General features: G+C 41.5%; 2 protein-coding genes across 6 annotated transcripts; both read right to left on the bottom strand.

Annotated features, from left to right (window-relative positions):
- Positions 1-530: 530 nt before the first annotated feature.
- On the bottom strand, positions 531-3,196 carry LOC126791071 (ABC transporter I family member 17). 4 transcript variants are annotated; one of them, XM_050517471.1, is made up of 4 exons: positions 3,076-3,196; positions 2,439-2,777; positions 1,218-1,405; positions 531-961 (listed from the first exon to the last, which is right to left on the bottom strand). In XM_050517471.1, the coding sequence occupies exons 1-4, from the start codon at positions 3,179-3,181 to the stop codon at positions 707-709; spliced, it is 888 nt and encodes a 295-aa protein (XP_050373428.1). In that variant the 5' UTR covers positions 3,182-3,196; the 3' UTR covers positions 531-706. The 4 variants fall into 4 exon arrangements, with proteins under 4 accessions (XP_050373428.1, XP_050373429.1, XP_050373430.1 ...); XM_050517472.1 differs by having other exon boundaries at positions 2,990-3,190; XM_050517473.1 differs by having other exon boundaries at positions 2,439-2,774; positions 2,990-3,190.
- A 431-nt stretch (positions 3,197-3,627) lies between these two features.
- Positions 3,628-8,789, bottom strand: LOC126791235 (pre-mRNA splicing factor SR-like 1). Of its 2 annotated transcripts, XM_050517657.1 has the most exons (4): positions 8,279-8,789; positions 8,110-8,190; positions 5,957-6,028; positions 3,628-4,752 (listed from the first exon to the last, which is right to left on the bottom strand). In XM_050517657.1, the coding sequence occupies exons 1-4, from the start codon at positions 8,564-8,566 to the stop codon at positions 3,949-3,951; spliced, it is 1,245 nt and encodes a 414-aa protein (XP_050373614.1). In that variant the 5' UTR covers positions 8,567-8,789; the 3' UTR covers positions 3,628-3,948. The 2 variants fall into 2 exon arrangements, with proteins under 2 accessions (XP_050373614.1, XP_050373615.1); XM_050517658.1 differs by lacking the exons at positions 3,628-4,752; positions 5,957-6,028 and adding an exon at positions 7,236-7,693.
- Positions 8,790-15,648: the final 6,859 nt, after the last annotated feature.

Here is a 15,648-nt window from a genome sequence, read left to right as displayed (position 1 = left end):
AGCTTTGCTTGCCTTCTGTGCCAGACTCAAGCATCATAAAGCTGTAGGTAATGTACAGTTCTTTCTTCATCTACAACCTTTCTCTGGTGTATATGGCATTTGAGTTTCTTATCTAACAAAGTTGGTTTCACTAGAGAAAAATGCAGTGTAAAACTTTTTTGGGGTAATTTTTGTAAGCACTGTGGAACCCATGTAGGTGGTGCTGGTGGTGATCAGTGTGGTGGAGTAGGTGGTCTGCTAAAGCTTCAAGATGATGTGCAAATGTGTGGGTACCAAGATGTACACATTATGTGGAACATGTTGAGCAAAGCTCAACAAGAGGAGATTCAGATCGTGGCAACAACTCAGTCATCTACAAAGTCGAATCAGAAGAAACGAAGACGACAACGACCCTCTTGTTCTTTCAGGACTTTGTTTGGACCAGCCTCGCAGAGCTGCGTCTTGGTTAGACTAGAATCCAATGCTTGTTCAATCTTTTGAGTTGAAGAATGCAAGAATAGTAAAATGTATATATAACGGGATATTAAATATGACCAAGTAAAAGACCGAGTAATGTATAGACAGTTCCTGTAACAAGTTCTTAGCTTCTTATAAGAATGATCACCTCTTTGATCACCAGTATATATAGTACACATATCAGATAATGCTTCATAGTCGCCTACAGAACGATAATGCAAACTCGATTTCGAAGAGAAAGATGAGACGATTAAGAGCTGAGTTCAAGAAATCTTAAGGCCATGGGGTGTTTGGCTTCTGAGAGTTTATCTGATTTCAAAACTTCAACAACCTCACCATTGACAAGGAGGCACACAACATCAGCAATCCTCTGGATTTGTTTGATGCTGTGTGAGACCATTATGATTGTCATGCCCTGTTTCTCCTTGAGCTTCTCTAAAACACCTTCTATGTGCTCTGTTGATATTGGATCCAAGGCACTAGTAGGCTCGTCTAACAGCAAAACCTACCACGTAATACAAACACCCATCAAAAACAACAACATTCTCTTTATAAACAGTTTGATAGTTCGACAGCATAACATTCAGGTATTTCAATACGACTTCTTGCTCGACAGATTGATACTTCGACGACAAAACATTCAGGTGATTTTCTGTACAGACATCTAGATACACGATGGAAGATGACTCAACATATATAAGCACAATGGATGTCAGAAACTTAGCACTAAACTTAAGGTCGTATATGAACTTTGGTGTTACCTCAGGTGAATTGGCCAGGGTCCTAGCAAGTGCAACTCTTTGGGCTTGTCCTACAGATAGTTCAGAACCAGTTTTACTGATAAACGATGAATCAAGGCCTGCAAGGGTCAGTAGCTTATGAACGTCCTGGTCAGTCAGCTTCTTCCCACTCAACTGTGGACCATAACGGACGTTGTCTGCAACAGTTCCTGAAAAAGTGACTCCAAGGGTTAGTTGCTTAGTTAGCAATGTAGTAAGATCCGTAATGTTGCTCAAGTGCATGTACACATTCATACAGACAATGACACCCTTCCAGATCTTCAACTAAGTAGACGTAGAAGTAAGGAGAATTTTAGACCCTATACACTTTTGATCATGCAGGGACATACGATACTACAGTATAGAGATTTTAGGAACAAATAACACCAGAAAATGCGATACGACTATCGAACAGCGCAATCATAGCAATGCCAATGTATAATACAGCAGAATACATTAGACTGCATGATTCAATTCTCCTACTGTCATCTTGAACCCCATTCTCATAGTTTAGGCATTTGTATATGAAAACACAATACCATCCAAGTTGTAGGACAATGAGGTTTAACCACTACTATTATTGAAATAGAACAGCTGGTTGTGGGGAGGCCCTATATGATAGATTGTTCATGCTGGAAATACCTAAAAGAAGTACTAATTGGCTATTATATGCAACAAATCAAGCAATTCTGCAGATCCCAAGCCCCACCCCAAACCTACACAGAAGAAAAAGTCTCAGTAGGCTAAATAGAAAACTCAATTAGATTGCTAACACCACTATGAACAAAGCTTCATTTAATGGTTTTATAACTCCTCTCACTTTCACAATGATCACCTAAAATTCTAAGTGCCCAAAACAACAAAGAAACTGACACAAGGTGGAATGGTTGATAAGCAGAGCTTGTGTGTAACCATAGCTAACCATACCAATAATCTAGAGTTCTAGACTATTCTAAAGTCATTTTTATGTCAGCAAAACAAAACCAAAAAACTAAAACTGCAAGCCAGTCAGTAGTGTATAAATTAAGCAATGACATAGATTTCAGAAGTACTCACAAGTCATCAAATAAAATAATCTGCCATTAACAGATTGTGATGGTGAACATGTGAGAATAGAGAAGTTGGGCCTGAGGGTTAGGAAGCTTTAGGGGAGACGGAGGTGAGTGTTAGTTGGTAGATGACTGATCTTATGAAAATGGGTACCTTCAAAAAGAACAGGAAGCTGGAAGAGCATTCCGACTTTCCTCCGGAGAGTGAGAACATCGAGAACCTTAATATCATGGCCGTCCAAGAAGACAGTTCCAGCCGGCGGCTCCCAGAGGCGGTTGAGTGCTCGGAGAAGAGTGGATTTGCCGCTGCCACTTGGGCCTATGATTCCCACGATCACTCCTTTTGGGATGTCCACGCTCAGCTCATTCAGTATGATAGCTCCTCCTCCTGTTCTGTCTGATATTCTGGTCAGATTTCGTATCCGAAACTTCACGTTGCCGTCAGCTTCTCCATCATTGATTACCAGTACTGCTTCTTCTTCATTCTCCTCTGCTGCACAAAGAAAATTATTGTAACGAAAAAATTTCAGTTGATATCTAGTACCGGCATATTCCTATTAATCAAATTGTCATGTGTTATGTTATCAGAATGTCGATGCAAACGGCTTATTGCATGTCATACAAACCGACTAGCATGGTCTGCATTTCACTAACAGATTAAACTCGCAACATAACGCCTCAGATATCTAACATTAAGACACTAACCTGCACAAGAGATGGGCACCTCAGAAGCCATAATGGAAATTCTGAGTGAGAAGGAGAAGAGAAGGGAAGGAGAAAGAGTATTGTACCCATGGAAGATCTGAAGAGTACAATTGTACAAAATACATAGATAAAGCCTTCCCTAGAATCCAATACTCCACCAGTACCTGTTTTAGTGTGGACACAAGTATCCATCTATTCCTGAATGCAACCCCATTTGTAATGGTATCTTCTAAATGATTTAGTAATATATGGTCCGACTCAGCCATTTGGTGGTTGTCATTTTCAGAAGATGCTACGGAAAAGCCTGTCGTGATCTTCAACCATACATGAAGCAATTTCCATGGCTTCAATGTGTATTGTAAGGTCAAGAAGATTTGTTGTTGCTCTCTATTTTAATTTTTGTGACGCAAACATGTATATACCCAACACAAACCTTGCTAAGATGGTGGATGCATCTTCTATTTTTATTCTCGTGTTGCTATCACAATGATGAACGAAAATTCGTCCATCTTTAAATATACCAAGTTGCATTTAGGATTAGAACAATGAGTCAATAGCACTCATCCGCTATCCATAAGTAGCAGTAGCACATACCAGTGGCCAGTCCCTTCTTCATATTTAGCAGAAACAATTTGATAGACTCAGATGATAAGAGAGCTGAAATACATCAAGCGATCACTTGTGTTAATGTTACAAACTATAACATATGCGGTATGCCCCATAATGAAGCATGAATACATTCCAAAACTGAAATTCAGAATAATGTGTAGTATACAGGCGGCAATACAGCAACATGAAGGTGATGCAATGGATATCATCCGTCAATACATTTTCAATATTCTTTGCAGACAGAAATAAAACATGAGGGAAGGTTCGCTCCAATCTTTCTCCAGTTAAAGGAAGATCTAGACAGTAGTCTCAAACGACACATCTGATACTAGATATCAAACCTCTTCATGCTATTTCCATCGGTGACCACCAAGCCTAATCACCTCTTCAGTACCGGTGTCACTCCTGGGAATCCTGTCCATACTAGTATCCCCTTTTTGGACACTCACATCACCATAAAGATCCCTAAGTTTAGCCAGATTGCTAGATACAGATGTTCTATCCTTGTTTACATCTCTCGGTGGGCTTACAGGAGGAGCAGTGCCAGCTTGCAAGCTCCGACTCCTACTCCTGCTTCTACTCCGGCTCCGACTCCTACTCCTACGAGAATGTCTACCACCATCGCGGCTACTCTCATAATAGTCCCTTTGCCTGTCTCTCTCTCCATATCTTGGCCTCCTATCATAATCCGAGCTCCGTTCTCTATCCCTTGATCTGTCTCTGTCTCGACCTCTCTCTTGTTCCTTATATCTTTCTCTTTCACGATCACTATCCCTGTCTCTTTCCCGATGCTGATCTCTGTTCCTTCCCCTGTCCCGGTCTGAATAGTCTCTGTCAGAATAGTCACGGCTCTGGCTCCGACGGCTCCGTGAATCATCTGAGCTAGCTTTTTCATAAGGTGGTGGTGGTGGTAAAGTACGACGAACAGGTGATGAGTCCCTCGTAGAAGCACGGTGTGGAGCACGTTGACCAAAGGAGACTGAAAGTGCTGCTTTCACAGAAGGTGGGCGACGGGCAGTGTCATCGGACCCATGACGGGTAGCCTCACCAGTATTACCAGATAGTTTTGTTGGGAGTTTCATCTTCTCAAGATTAGCTGTAATCTGCCGTAACACAGGAACAGGTATGCGAGGGAAAAGTGTATCAAAGTAGTACTGCAATAGCACAATATACATACACAAGGTCAGTACATTCAAGTATTAGAAACTATGAATGTAACATGACAGATTTATAAATCATAGGTTAATCTCATGCAGCAAACAACACAAAGTATCGGCTGTGATCAGGAACAAACTATCATGATCTAATGCAGCTATGAACACAGCACATTTACAAATTATTTGCACTGTTAACATCCTATTGCTTTTTCACATGTTGAATTTGGACCTTAAAATGTAGCATGCTGAGATAATGCTTGACGGCTCCAAGGAGAACATGTATTCAGATCTCAATCCACTGCAATCTGAAAAACAGCATCTGTGATTGCGAAGGACTGCACCGGTGGAACATTAGGTAGAAAATTTCAAGGTACAAGCCCATACATGAAGAACTAAACACAACATTCAATGTGTGTGCGTGTGCTTCCAAGTTATGATTTCTTCTTGATAATCAGCTGAAAACCAATCAATTTTTTCTAGTACTCCAAACATCCTCAGCTGTTATTTGTCAGTGGTCGTCATTAGTACTAGATATAGTTTCTCAACATGTAAAACTCTTGAAAGAAAATGTGGGTATAGGGAGAACCTCATGCCACACAAATTTGTAAACAAGATCATAAAAAAATGGCATTTGTCATCAAAATTCAATACTTGGGTTTAAAACAGAAGCTGCTTGCCTTAGGTATACGCTACAGTTTTTGCTCTCAATGCAAAATATAGAGCATCAACAACGGACCTTGAAGGCCCCATTCCATAGAAAAATATATATACCAAGCGTCGAATTGTTTCTCCAAAGCATAAGTAGTTGGGTGCCATTCATTATAATATTAACTTCACAATGTTGTGATTTGGTCAAAAACACAATACATAAATGTGTATATCATATATGCAACCTAGTGGAAACAGAGCTATGAAGTGTTAAAGTCTCAGTTGGGTACACTGTCTTATTTTATTTAAGACAGTTAAAAACTCTTCGGATAGCTCCAGCACTTAAATCCAGAAATCTTATCCAACTTAATATATGTAGTAAACTGTTTGTCTACATATATTACAGTTCATTTATATGCATGCTTATGAAGGCTACACAATCAACTCAATGATCAAGACAGAAAAAGGGCACACAATGAGAGTGAACGAAACTCAGTAGAAATATTTAAACATAACATGTGAAATGAAAATCATGATCAAAGAGGAAACTAACCTGCCCAAGGAGCAAATCACGAACATATACACCCATAGTGGTCATTCGTCCATTGGAACCTGGAGAAAAGTTCTGAAAAAAAAAAACCATAAAAAAATTAAGCATTAAGCTCCAAAAGAATAAAATAATGTACTAGGACCACAAATGTAAGGATAGCAAGTGACTGAGGTGTGTAAGTTGCATCAATTGGAGGATATTTGTATGTATAAACCATGAACGATGGTTGCTGAATTGCTGAACAAATATAGTTCAGCCAATGTTGGAATTGGACGCCATAAACAGTTAGAAAATAGAAGAACAAAGTCACTAAATTCTTTCACATACAAAACTAGTAAGTAGCAGTTTTGATGTTAAGTACATCAGAAACATCAAGCTTTCCTTAGGCAAAAGGGTGGCAAGTCCCGTTATGTCTAGATAGGAGAGAAACTAACTAGCAACCAACACACATCACCTTCAAAAAAACAATTACTCTCAAAAGGCAAAAGTGAACATCTCCTTGACTGCAGTGAATATACATCACCTACAAGTCGCAATCCTACTTGAATATAGTTGTATTACTCAATGTTTCAGATCATATTCTAACTTCAGAATATTTCTTATTCCAGTTCCAAACAGAGTCCAAATGGGCTTAAAACCATGAAAAGTTCACCTTACAGATTCTAAACAAGATTTTATGGGTCAAACTTACATTCAAGGATTATGCAGTTTCTAGTTTAATCATGTATAGACATCCATAAGGCTGGAATCTGTTTAATTAGTTAAAGGGTGCTGCTCTATGTAGCACTGACACCGACCGCGACCGCGACACCGACACAGCGCGACACTGCAACACGGAAAATCTTAAAAACCGTCGACAAGGCAATTTATATATAATTTAATATATATTAATGTGTAAAAATATATATATATTAATGTTCTTATGCTACTGTTTAGATATATTTTAATATATATATTTAATATATTAATGTTCTTCACATCTAACAGATTCTCAGCAGCCAAATCTTTCTTAGGTTCATGAATTCCAGAGAGACCCACTTCAATTCCCACCACAGAATCACAGATAAAGTTTTTTTTGCGTTGTCCTCTACTTTGAAGCAAAACAGAAGGAAAGTTGCGAGGTGGGAACTGAGTGTTAAGGCTTAGGGCTTAGGTTTTTTTTGTTTTTCAAAATGCTGATGTGGCGTGTCGGAAACAGTAGGTGACGTGTCGGGCTGTGTCGGCGTGTCGGTGCTACATAGGTGCTGCTTCTTTGAGAAAAGTGCAATCGAGAAGCAACCAGTATAGGAGGTGATTTTTAAGGAGGAAAGCCAGTCCCTTGGGTACCAGTATATTTTAAAAATCTTGGAAGCTTTTCCACATTTTGACAATCTTACTTCTTTTCTTTTCCTGAGAATCTTCTCAGGTTACAAGATAATCAGGCGAAAATGGAGATTCTATTGTCATATACTATGTAATAGGACTATAGGAGGTAATTTTTAACTAATCTCCAAACCATGGGAGGGAAGAAAAAAGGAAGCTATAATCAGCCATGACAAGAATTGATGATAGAAAGAAACACAACTTTAGGACAACAATCGTGTTGACTCAATTAAGTCGAACTAAGACGACCAAAACTCACTAGTTGTAGTTCTGAGATTCCAAATCCATGTGCACTGCTGATCGTATGCGAACTTTTACGAGGATTAATCATTAATGGTTATCCTCAATCAAGGTTAAGCAACTCTGCCACTACCACGACTTCAAATGATGCAAATTCAGACAGGCAAATGGTTAGCATGTTTTGTAGAAACACAAAAACTGGGACTGCACCAACCATCAAATGCTAGAGAGATCAAACATATATCAGAATCTAGAACAATGACGGGGATAGGCATTTAAAATCAAAATCAAAAGAAAAAAAAAACACGTGAACATCACTCACAATCACACAAATTACCACAAACAAAATTTACCTCTAAGCAACTGATGTGTCAAAGGTAATGTTTTGATCACACCAAAATTATGTCATTGGCCAAAGTAGTACAGTTTAAAAATCAAACTCTGAACTCCTTCATAAATGAACGGAACCTTAGATATGTGATGTAATGCAGCTCTAAAACGATATACTAATAACTTATAATATAAAACAAGCAAAAATAAAGGGCTTCAATTACCTCGTCATCGGTAATGTAGGGCTCTACCCAATTCCAAATCGTCTTCGGGTCCGCCGCATACCTCAAGTAAAGAAACCCAACCTGCACACAATCAAAAATCAAAACATCACCACTCCAAAAACACCAAAACACAATCGAATCGAAAACCAATACACAATCATCCCCCTACCGCTCTGATATAAGGAGAGTCCTTATGCTTCAAGAGGCCGTGCATTTGCTTGACGGTGAGCTTCATGGTGAAGAACTTGTAGAGCAAGCAAAACGCCGTCGATGGGCCGCGGCAGTTGCCGGTCATCCACGGCTCGACGTGGTCGACTTGGTTGTAAATCTCGTCGACGACTTCGTGGTAGGTTTTCAACCGGAAAAGCTCCTTGAAGTAATCGGAGGAGAGAATGTTCATGCATAGAACCTTCTCCAATAACGAGTCTATGGGCTTCCCACTCGTCTGTATCTCCATTCCAAACCCTGAGATGAAATTAAAGCTCGATTGGAAATTGAAACCCTAGAGATTGGAAAAAGGGATTAATTTTGATGGGAAGAGAAAGACTAGGGTTAGGGTTTTGAAATTGAGAGAGAGGAATTGAAATTGATTCCCTGAAAAAACGGAATGGGGGATCGTCGAGAGATTCGAAAGTTGAATGGAAACCCTCTTCGCCTCTTTGAGAACAATTTGACCGGTAGAGGCCCCGAGGGTGAGGATTTTCTTCTTCCTTTTATTATAATATAAGAAAAAAATTTGAATTTGTTTAAGGATGAAATAATTGTGTATTATTGAATGATATGTAGGTCTATATATACGCATTACAAAACCACAATCTCGTAGGATTCGGAGTCTTAATCTATTACGGAGATGCTAATCTATCTCCTAACAGGAAACCTATTAGGCTAAGACACATACAAGGGTAGAATAGTAATTCTCCCGGAACACTCCCCCTTGTGTCGCATGCCTAGGTTGCATGGTGCACACATCGTTACCTCGGTAAAAACCTTGTCAAGCAAAATAAAAACCTCTTGGGTAAAAACAAAAGCTTGATCGAAGGGAAAAAGAGCACAACGCACCGTCTACATTTGATAGCATCATGTGAGGTAGACTCCCCCTGAAGTCTACGAAACAACTCCTTCTGATTAGTGTCATAATCATGGAGTACAAAGAACAACGTATACAACGTTCATTACATGCTTCTCAAACGTAGTCTTGGGCTAATGATTAATCATTAATCTAGCCACACATCCTTAGATCATCCATTATATACTTAGTCAAACTTAGATCTTAGGAAACAAGATTGCAGAACAACTCAAAACAAGAGTTTGCAATGAAAATCAGATTCTCAGGTAGAATGACCTTCACTCACTTAAACGGCCATAACTTCTTCGTCAAAATAGGTATCAGCGAACCGTAAAATGTTCTGAAAAGTAGACACCCGTGTCTTTCCAGTGACATAAGGTTCACAACCTCATCCGATCGGAGCAGTTCACAATGCTCTGTCGAAGTTGACTGACTTGCAAATTTCCGGACAGGACTGTCCTACTTTGCTAAAACGGCCATAACTCACTCAATATGATAGCTATGAAGAATGGTTAATGTCCATGGAAAGTAGACACATAGGCCTTTCTAACGGTACCAATGTCACCATATTTCATCGAGCGAGCTGTCTTGTAGGTCTCGTTGAATTTGACCTACGAAACTGGACAGATTCTGATTTGTCACATTTAATGTGTCTTTCGCGAAAAGAATGGGGGAATGAACCAATGAAGGACTGATTTTGGTTCAAGACGGAACCGTACGCATCCTCTACGCTACCAGTGTCGACTGCTACACCAAGGCGTACGTTGATGTTGCTGGAGCTGCTGGCGGCGTTGGTGTGGATAGGATTTGTGTTGGTTCACTAAGTCTAGAACTAAACCCATGTCAAAGAAGCAATGCAAGTCCAATGACAATGCACAGGCGCATAGTTAATCACGTCATAATGAAAGCAATAGTGTCCCAACAACACTAGCATGCATGAATGTATAGCTCATTGAATCTCTTCATCATCTATACTTAGACGGAATAGAGAATCAAGAATTAGCTTCATATGAACACATATGGGTATGAGTTCTTGCAACCGATTGTACTACGTTCTCTCGAACGTCGCAATCTGATTACATAAGCTCTCCATGGTCTGGAGGCATTTAAAGTCCCTCGGGCACTCTCATGTCTGCGTCAAGATCCCTTTACAGATATTCTATGACCACTATCATATGCTGCAAATCAGTTTTCATGGACACTACTACTGATCAAGTAGCGGAAAGCAATTATGTCCATAACGAGAGAATATAACTCATCGTACTCAATACTAGGATAATGAGACAATCTTTGCGCCATAAGTCCAGCGTATATCGCATGACTTCATCTTTCTCATTACACTTACGAACAACGACCAACATAACAAGTCTAGTTCAGCCTGTATTGATTCTTTCCACTTCGGTCAAGTTGCTCATCGTTGATGCTTTACAACGGAATAAGAGCATAAGCGAATACATCATCAATCATGGGAGATCAATACATTAAACACACGCACGCGCTGTATACGATCAATTCGTGAGAGTTCTATTCTTCTCTAACATCAACAAAATGAGTCTGTAGCGTCCCACAGAAACTTAGTTGATACACATGTTTAGAGGATATATCTTGATGATGGGCGAAATACTTGTGCCTACGCACTTCGCTTCTTTCTAGATTTGATTCTAGAGAATAATGGTCTCCCCCTCATCTAGGCAGGAGCCAAGACCGAAGCTATGACCATTATTAGTCCATCTTTGCGTTTCCCGCCCTTGTTTTGTGGTGCAATGCCACGGGCGCCGACAACACCACAGCGTACGATGGTGCCATCGCCGGCTTCCTTCCCACTGTCAGAGATGGTGCCAACGGTTCTAGGACCAGGTCATATGAAATTCTCTCATATTCTGAGAGTTCCAACCTTACCTGCACATCACAGCATTTATGTGCGATCTCGTCACTTTCGCAATATCGGTAAAGTCATTGAGCATCGAATCTTTGACTTTCTGGAGGTCAATAATGCGTTGCACATTTGCTCACTTTGAGTAGTGCGGGATCTTAATGAGACATAGTGCCACACCACGTCAATTCCTGGCGTTAAAACCGGAATGGGAGCATTCCATATCTCCCCCTAACGACGGGAAGTATGTCTCATCAAAGTGACCGTCTGCTAATATCGCAGGATAGAGATCAACGGTTGTAGATTGGAAATAGCGGACAAGTGTTGGTGATTCATAAATCATAACCAACCAGAATACTTAATCGTTTCAAGTAGACCCATTGAGATAACTATAATAGAGGCACATAAACAACTTTAACCAAATAGGCGTTTAAGGAAAAGAATGTTGGGATCGTATCCAGTAACCATCTGGTACGCACTAAACGCTTGGCAAGTTGTGGGTCTAAAACGAATAAGTGTCGCTGCATGCAACATCATTACATATCTCCATGCAAAAATCGGCAGGTTAGTACCCATAACCAAGTCCGAGCTCTGCTAGATCGTGCAGTAAATGAACATTAGGAATAATATGTTCAACGACGATCCCAGTAAATATGCAAAACGAAATCATCAAAGTTGTGGGGGTGAACTCTCCAACGATATCCAATCAAATAGATTTGAGAGGATGGGAAGGGTGGTGAGCCCTTAGTATGATGATCATAGCTAAAAACTTTAGCGAATGCAGCGTTTCTTGTGGAAAGCAAAGCGACGTGTGACCAACGCGTCGATGCTCTTAACCTATACAATAAAAATACCGAAAAATGTCCGTATTCGGTTGGATAGGGTCCACTAATGTCACCTTAAATACTTTGTAAGAATGGAATGTTCTCGGTTGGAGCCTTAGCAAATAAGGACTTCCTTGAAATCTAGCAAAAGAACAAGCTTTGCAAAATGAGCGATTGGCATCAGAGATTGTCATGGAGGCATTAGAAGACACGGGAGGCATCACAAGCTCCTGTGAAGGAGGGGATGCCGCCACCGACGGCCTTAATGCCATGGAGCCGCCGAAATAGGCAGGCTCGGCCTCACCATGCATGGCACGGATAGGCTCGGCCTCACCGTGTGGAGCATGGGTGAGGTGGTCCTCCAATCGCTTCGTGAACATGAAAAATAGATGATAATGTGAATTTTAAAGAACTCGAATCATCATATCTTGTTCAAAATGACCAAAAAACGATCATGTCAAAACCGAGAAGACAGTAAAACCGAACCCATGATTCAAAGAATCTTGAGTTACATAAAGCTACTGCTGCAGGAAAGCAAAACGATGTATGCAGGCTAACAAAGCTACTGTCGAAGCTTGAAAAAGATACTGACAATGAAATCTGACAGATTTCTTCCTCTCCATTCTTAACACAAATATCAAGATGAAAATCCATCATTGGCATGTATGGCCTTTAAAACTTAGCAAGGCACGAAGATATAGAACACAATCTCCGCACGAGATCCGTAAAACAACTACCTGCGCCGTAGGACAGTGTGGGTGGTTACGCAATTAGCAAGACACTCGATTTCACGGCGGGACATTCTCAAAATGAAGATTAAGAGAGTCAACGACGCGGTGAACTTCTCTACACAATACGCCGTAGGATATTATAAGAGAGGGGATTGAAACAAATGGCAATCCCATCGAATGTATCACATGGCAATAGAACTACATTCTTCAACTCAAGAGTTGGAAAAACATGGTATTGGAGCAGTTGAATACCAAACAATTACGGTGGAAAACCTTCCATTTGGTGCGGGTGGTCACCAATAATAATAAAATCATTTGAGCTATGAAACGACTTGGAGAAAACCGGAAAATTAACCGGAAAACCATGTCAAATTAACTCAAAACCGGGTGAAATTTGGACTGGGAAAATGTGACAGCAAGAAATGCTGAAATATGTGGAAAACATGACGAGAAACGACGGAAAAAAAAACGTCGGAAAAACTCGTCAGAAGCCGGCGGCACCGATTGCCGGAATCCGGCCGGCAGCCTGACCTGGCCGGTATGGAGGCCATAACTTCAGGTCCGACAGGGAACGCCATCCGGTTGTGCCGGAAACGCCGGAATATAGCCGGAAGGCGGCGAATACGCCGGTAAAACGTCAAAAAACGTTACGGAAACGCCGGAAGAGTAACCGGGAAAAACGACGTCAATTTTGACGTTCCGAGGTCCGTTTTCCAAATTTCAAAGTCCAAAATCACAATGTAGTGCTATTGGGGTCCCATGTAACCCAAAAGCGGCCAATTTAAAAACCACGTGAGTTGCAAACGTTGACCATGCATGCTAAGCCAAGGCAAATAAAATTCTCACGAGTCAATCTTGTAAACAAGAAATACGAGAAATTTTATTGAATATGTCAATATTTAATACAACACAAACAAGCTTCCAATTCCAATAGACGACTTAAGCTAAAGTCGAGCAATAACCATGGCAATGCCAACGTCATACTTGAAAAATAGTAAGCAAAAGACATAGTCAAAATAGATTGACTAATCAAAAGTCTGTAGCAACAAAATCTTGCATATCTGATTGGGCGGAGCCTTAGCCTGAGGCTCAAAAATGTGCTTACTTGAGAATGGAAGAATGTTACGTTTCCATCTCCAAAATTCCCTCAAGAAATAGATACAGGTGCCAAAAATGGCATGCGTTTCTTGGATGTGGAGTATGCATCAAGGTCAACTCTGATAATACAACGTCATAGACATTCATTAAATCACTTTAAGTGTGTCCCATAGAATTCTTTATTTTTGGGATCTTTTGTCAGCAAATAGTGCTGCATCAGAGTAATGAATCAACTCAAATAAATGAGTACGTAGACCTTGGGATTATCGTTTATAGACATGAGTTTAAGAAAACTCAAACATTCAAATAACAGTCGCGATGGCGACGCATCCATAAGAAACGAGGGTTGTATAGGTTTTGAATAATCGAAATATTCAAGTATGTAACCGGAATTAGAAGGGTTGTGATGTATATGGTCACAAAATAATCGATGCATATCGGCGATTCTCATGATCGCACCCAAAACAGCGGTGCACTCAGACGACCACACGAAATCGATATCTTCCTTTTTAAATAATAACGTGACTCCTCCAGGACCGTCACACGAAAAACGTCGACCAAGAGGGGAATCATATCCCTCTTTGGTCTCATCGGCGTTATAAGAAAGGCCGGAAAAGAAGACATGAAAAAGGCTAATAGCGCCCGATAATTTATATATATATCTTCAAAAGCAGCAACTTTAAGAAAAACATACTTGTTGGTCTGCCAAATAGACCGCATATAAGTAAATTGCTCTGCAAATCGATCATCATGCATGAAGTTGCTTGTTGAATTCCTTTTTCGATCTTCGTCCGATGACATAAAAATCTTGGGAGGATACGATCGAAATCGTATGTAGATGGCAAAAGTATCGTCCATCTCGGCATGAATGTCATCACCATAGTACGACGAGTAATCACTTTTTCTATGCAAGCACGCGAAACATAGTTAGAAAACGAAAACGTGCAAATAAATGATTTAATAAGCAATAGGAAAAGAAAAAGGAAAAAAGAGAAATAGTTTAAAGGCCCAAAAGGGTAGAGAAGACGGGAGTAGCTTCTCTTGAGCAAAGAGTTTGTTTGTGCAGTTCGCGTTCATTGCGTATATATGCGGGAGGAGCAATTTTGAATCCTCGGATGTATGGTTTTTCGGGGCAAAAAGATGTTTTTGCGGAGCGAATGCGGAGGATACGCTGCGGGGCTGCGGAGGCTGCGTGCAGGGGCAGCAGGGGGGGTCGCAGGGGCTGCAGGGCAGCAGGGGCCGCAGTGCAGAATCTGCGTGCTGGGCTGGCTGCGTGCGGGGCTGCATGCGGCTGTGATGCGGGGGCAGCAGGGGTGTGTGTAGGGCTACGTGCGTGCGTGCAGGGCTGCGTTGCGGGGGCTGCAGGGCAGGGCAGCGTGCGGGGCTGCGGGGGCAGCATGCAGGGGCTGCGCGCGGGGCTGCAGGGGCAGCATGCAGGGGCTGCGCGCGGGGCTGCGTGCAGGGCTTGCAGGGGCAGCGTGCAGGGCTACGGGGGGCAGCTGGGGGGTTGCAGGGCAGCATGCAGAGGTGATGCAGGGGCAGCGTGCAGGGCTGCGTGGGCAGCGAGCAGGGCCTGCAGGGCCTGCGATGCGGGGGCTGCGTGCAGGGCAGCAAGGCAGAAGTTGCAGGGGTAGCAAGGCTGGCTGCGTGCAGGGATGCAGGGCAGGGGGGCTGCAACAACGGCGAGCAGGGGCTGTGCCGACGAGGAGATGCCGGAGGCCGGAGACGACGGCGGCCGGCGGTGGAGAGAAAAAATTTCTAGGGCTCTAAAAGTTCAGGGTTTTAGGGCAACGTGCTGATAACGTGTTTAAGGATGAAATAATTGTGTATTATTGAATGATATGGGGGCTTATATATACGCATTACAAAACTACAATCCCGTAGGATTCGGAGTCCTAATCTATTACAGAGATGCTAATCTATCTCCTAACAGGAAACCTATTAGGC

The sequence above is a fragment of the Argentina anserina genome, chromosome 4 (assembly GCF_933775445.1).
Source record: "Argentina anserina chromosome 4, drPotAnse1.1, whole genome shotgun sequence".
Classification (NCBI taxonomy): Eukaryota; Viridiplantae; Streptophyta; class Magnoliopsida; order Rosales; family Rosaceae; genus Argentina; species Argentina anserina.
This window is presented reverse-complemented; position numbering and strand designations above follow the sequence as displayed.

Coding starts and splice junctions, on each gene's coding strand:
- LOC126791071 (XM_050517471.1), bottom strand. CDS start 3,181: ATGGATACTTGTGTCCACACTAAAACAGGTACTGGTGGAGTATTGGAT. Junction 2,778..3,075: donor ACTCTTCAGATCTTCCATGG/GTACAATACTCT, acceptor TTCTTTGTGCAG/CAGAGGAGAATGAAGAAGAA. Junction 1,406..2,438: donor GCTTCCTGTTCTTTTTGAAG/GTACCCATTTTC, acceptor TCACTTTTTCAG/GAACTGTTGCAGACAACGTC.
- LOC126791235 (XM_050517657.1), bottom strand. CDS start 8,566: ATGGAGATACAGACGAGTGGGAAGCCCATAGACTCGTTATTGGAGAAG. Junction 8,191..8,278: donor ACTCTCCTTATATCAGAGCG/GTAGGGGGATGA, acceptor GATTGTGTGCAG/GTTGGGTTTCTTTACTTGAG. Junction 4,753..5,956: donor GTGATTTGCTCCTTGGGCAG/GTTAGTTTCCTC, acceptor GTGCTATTGCAG/TACTACTTTGATACACTTTT.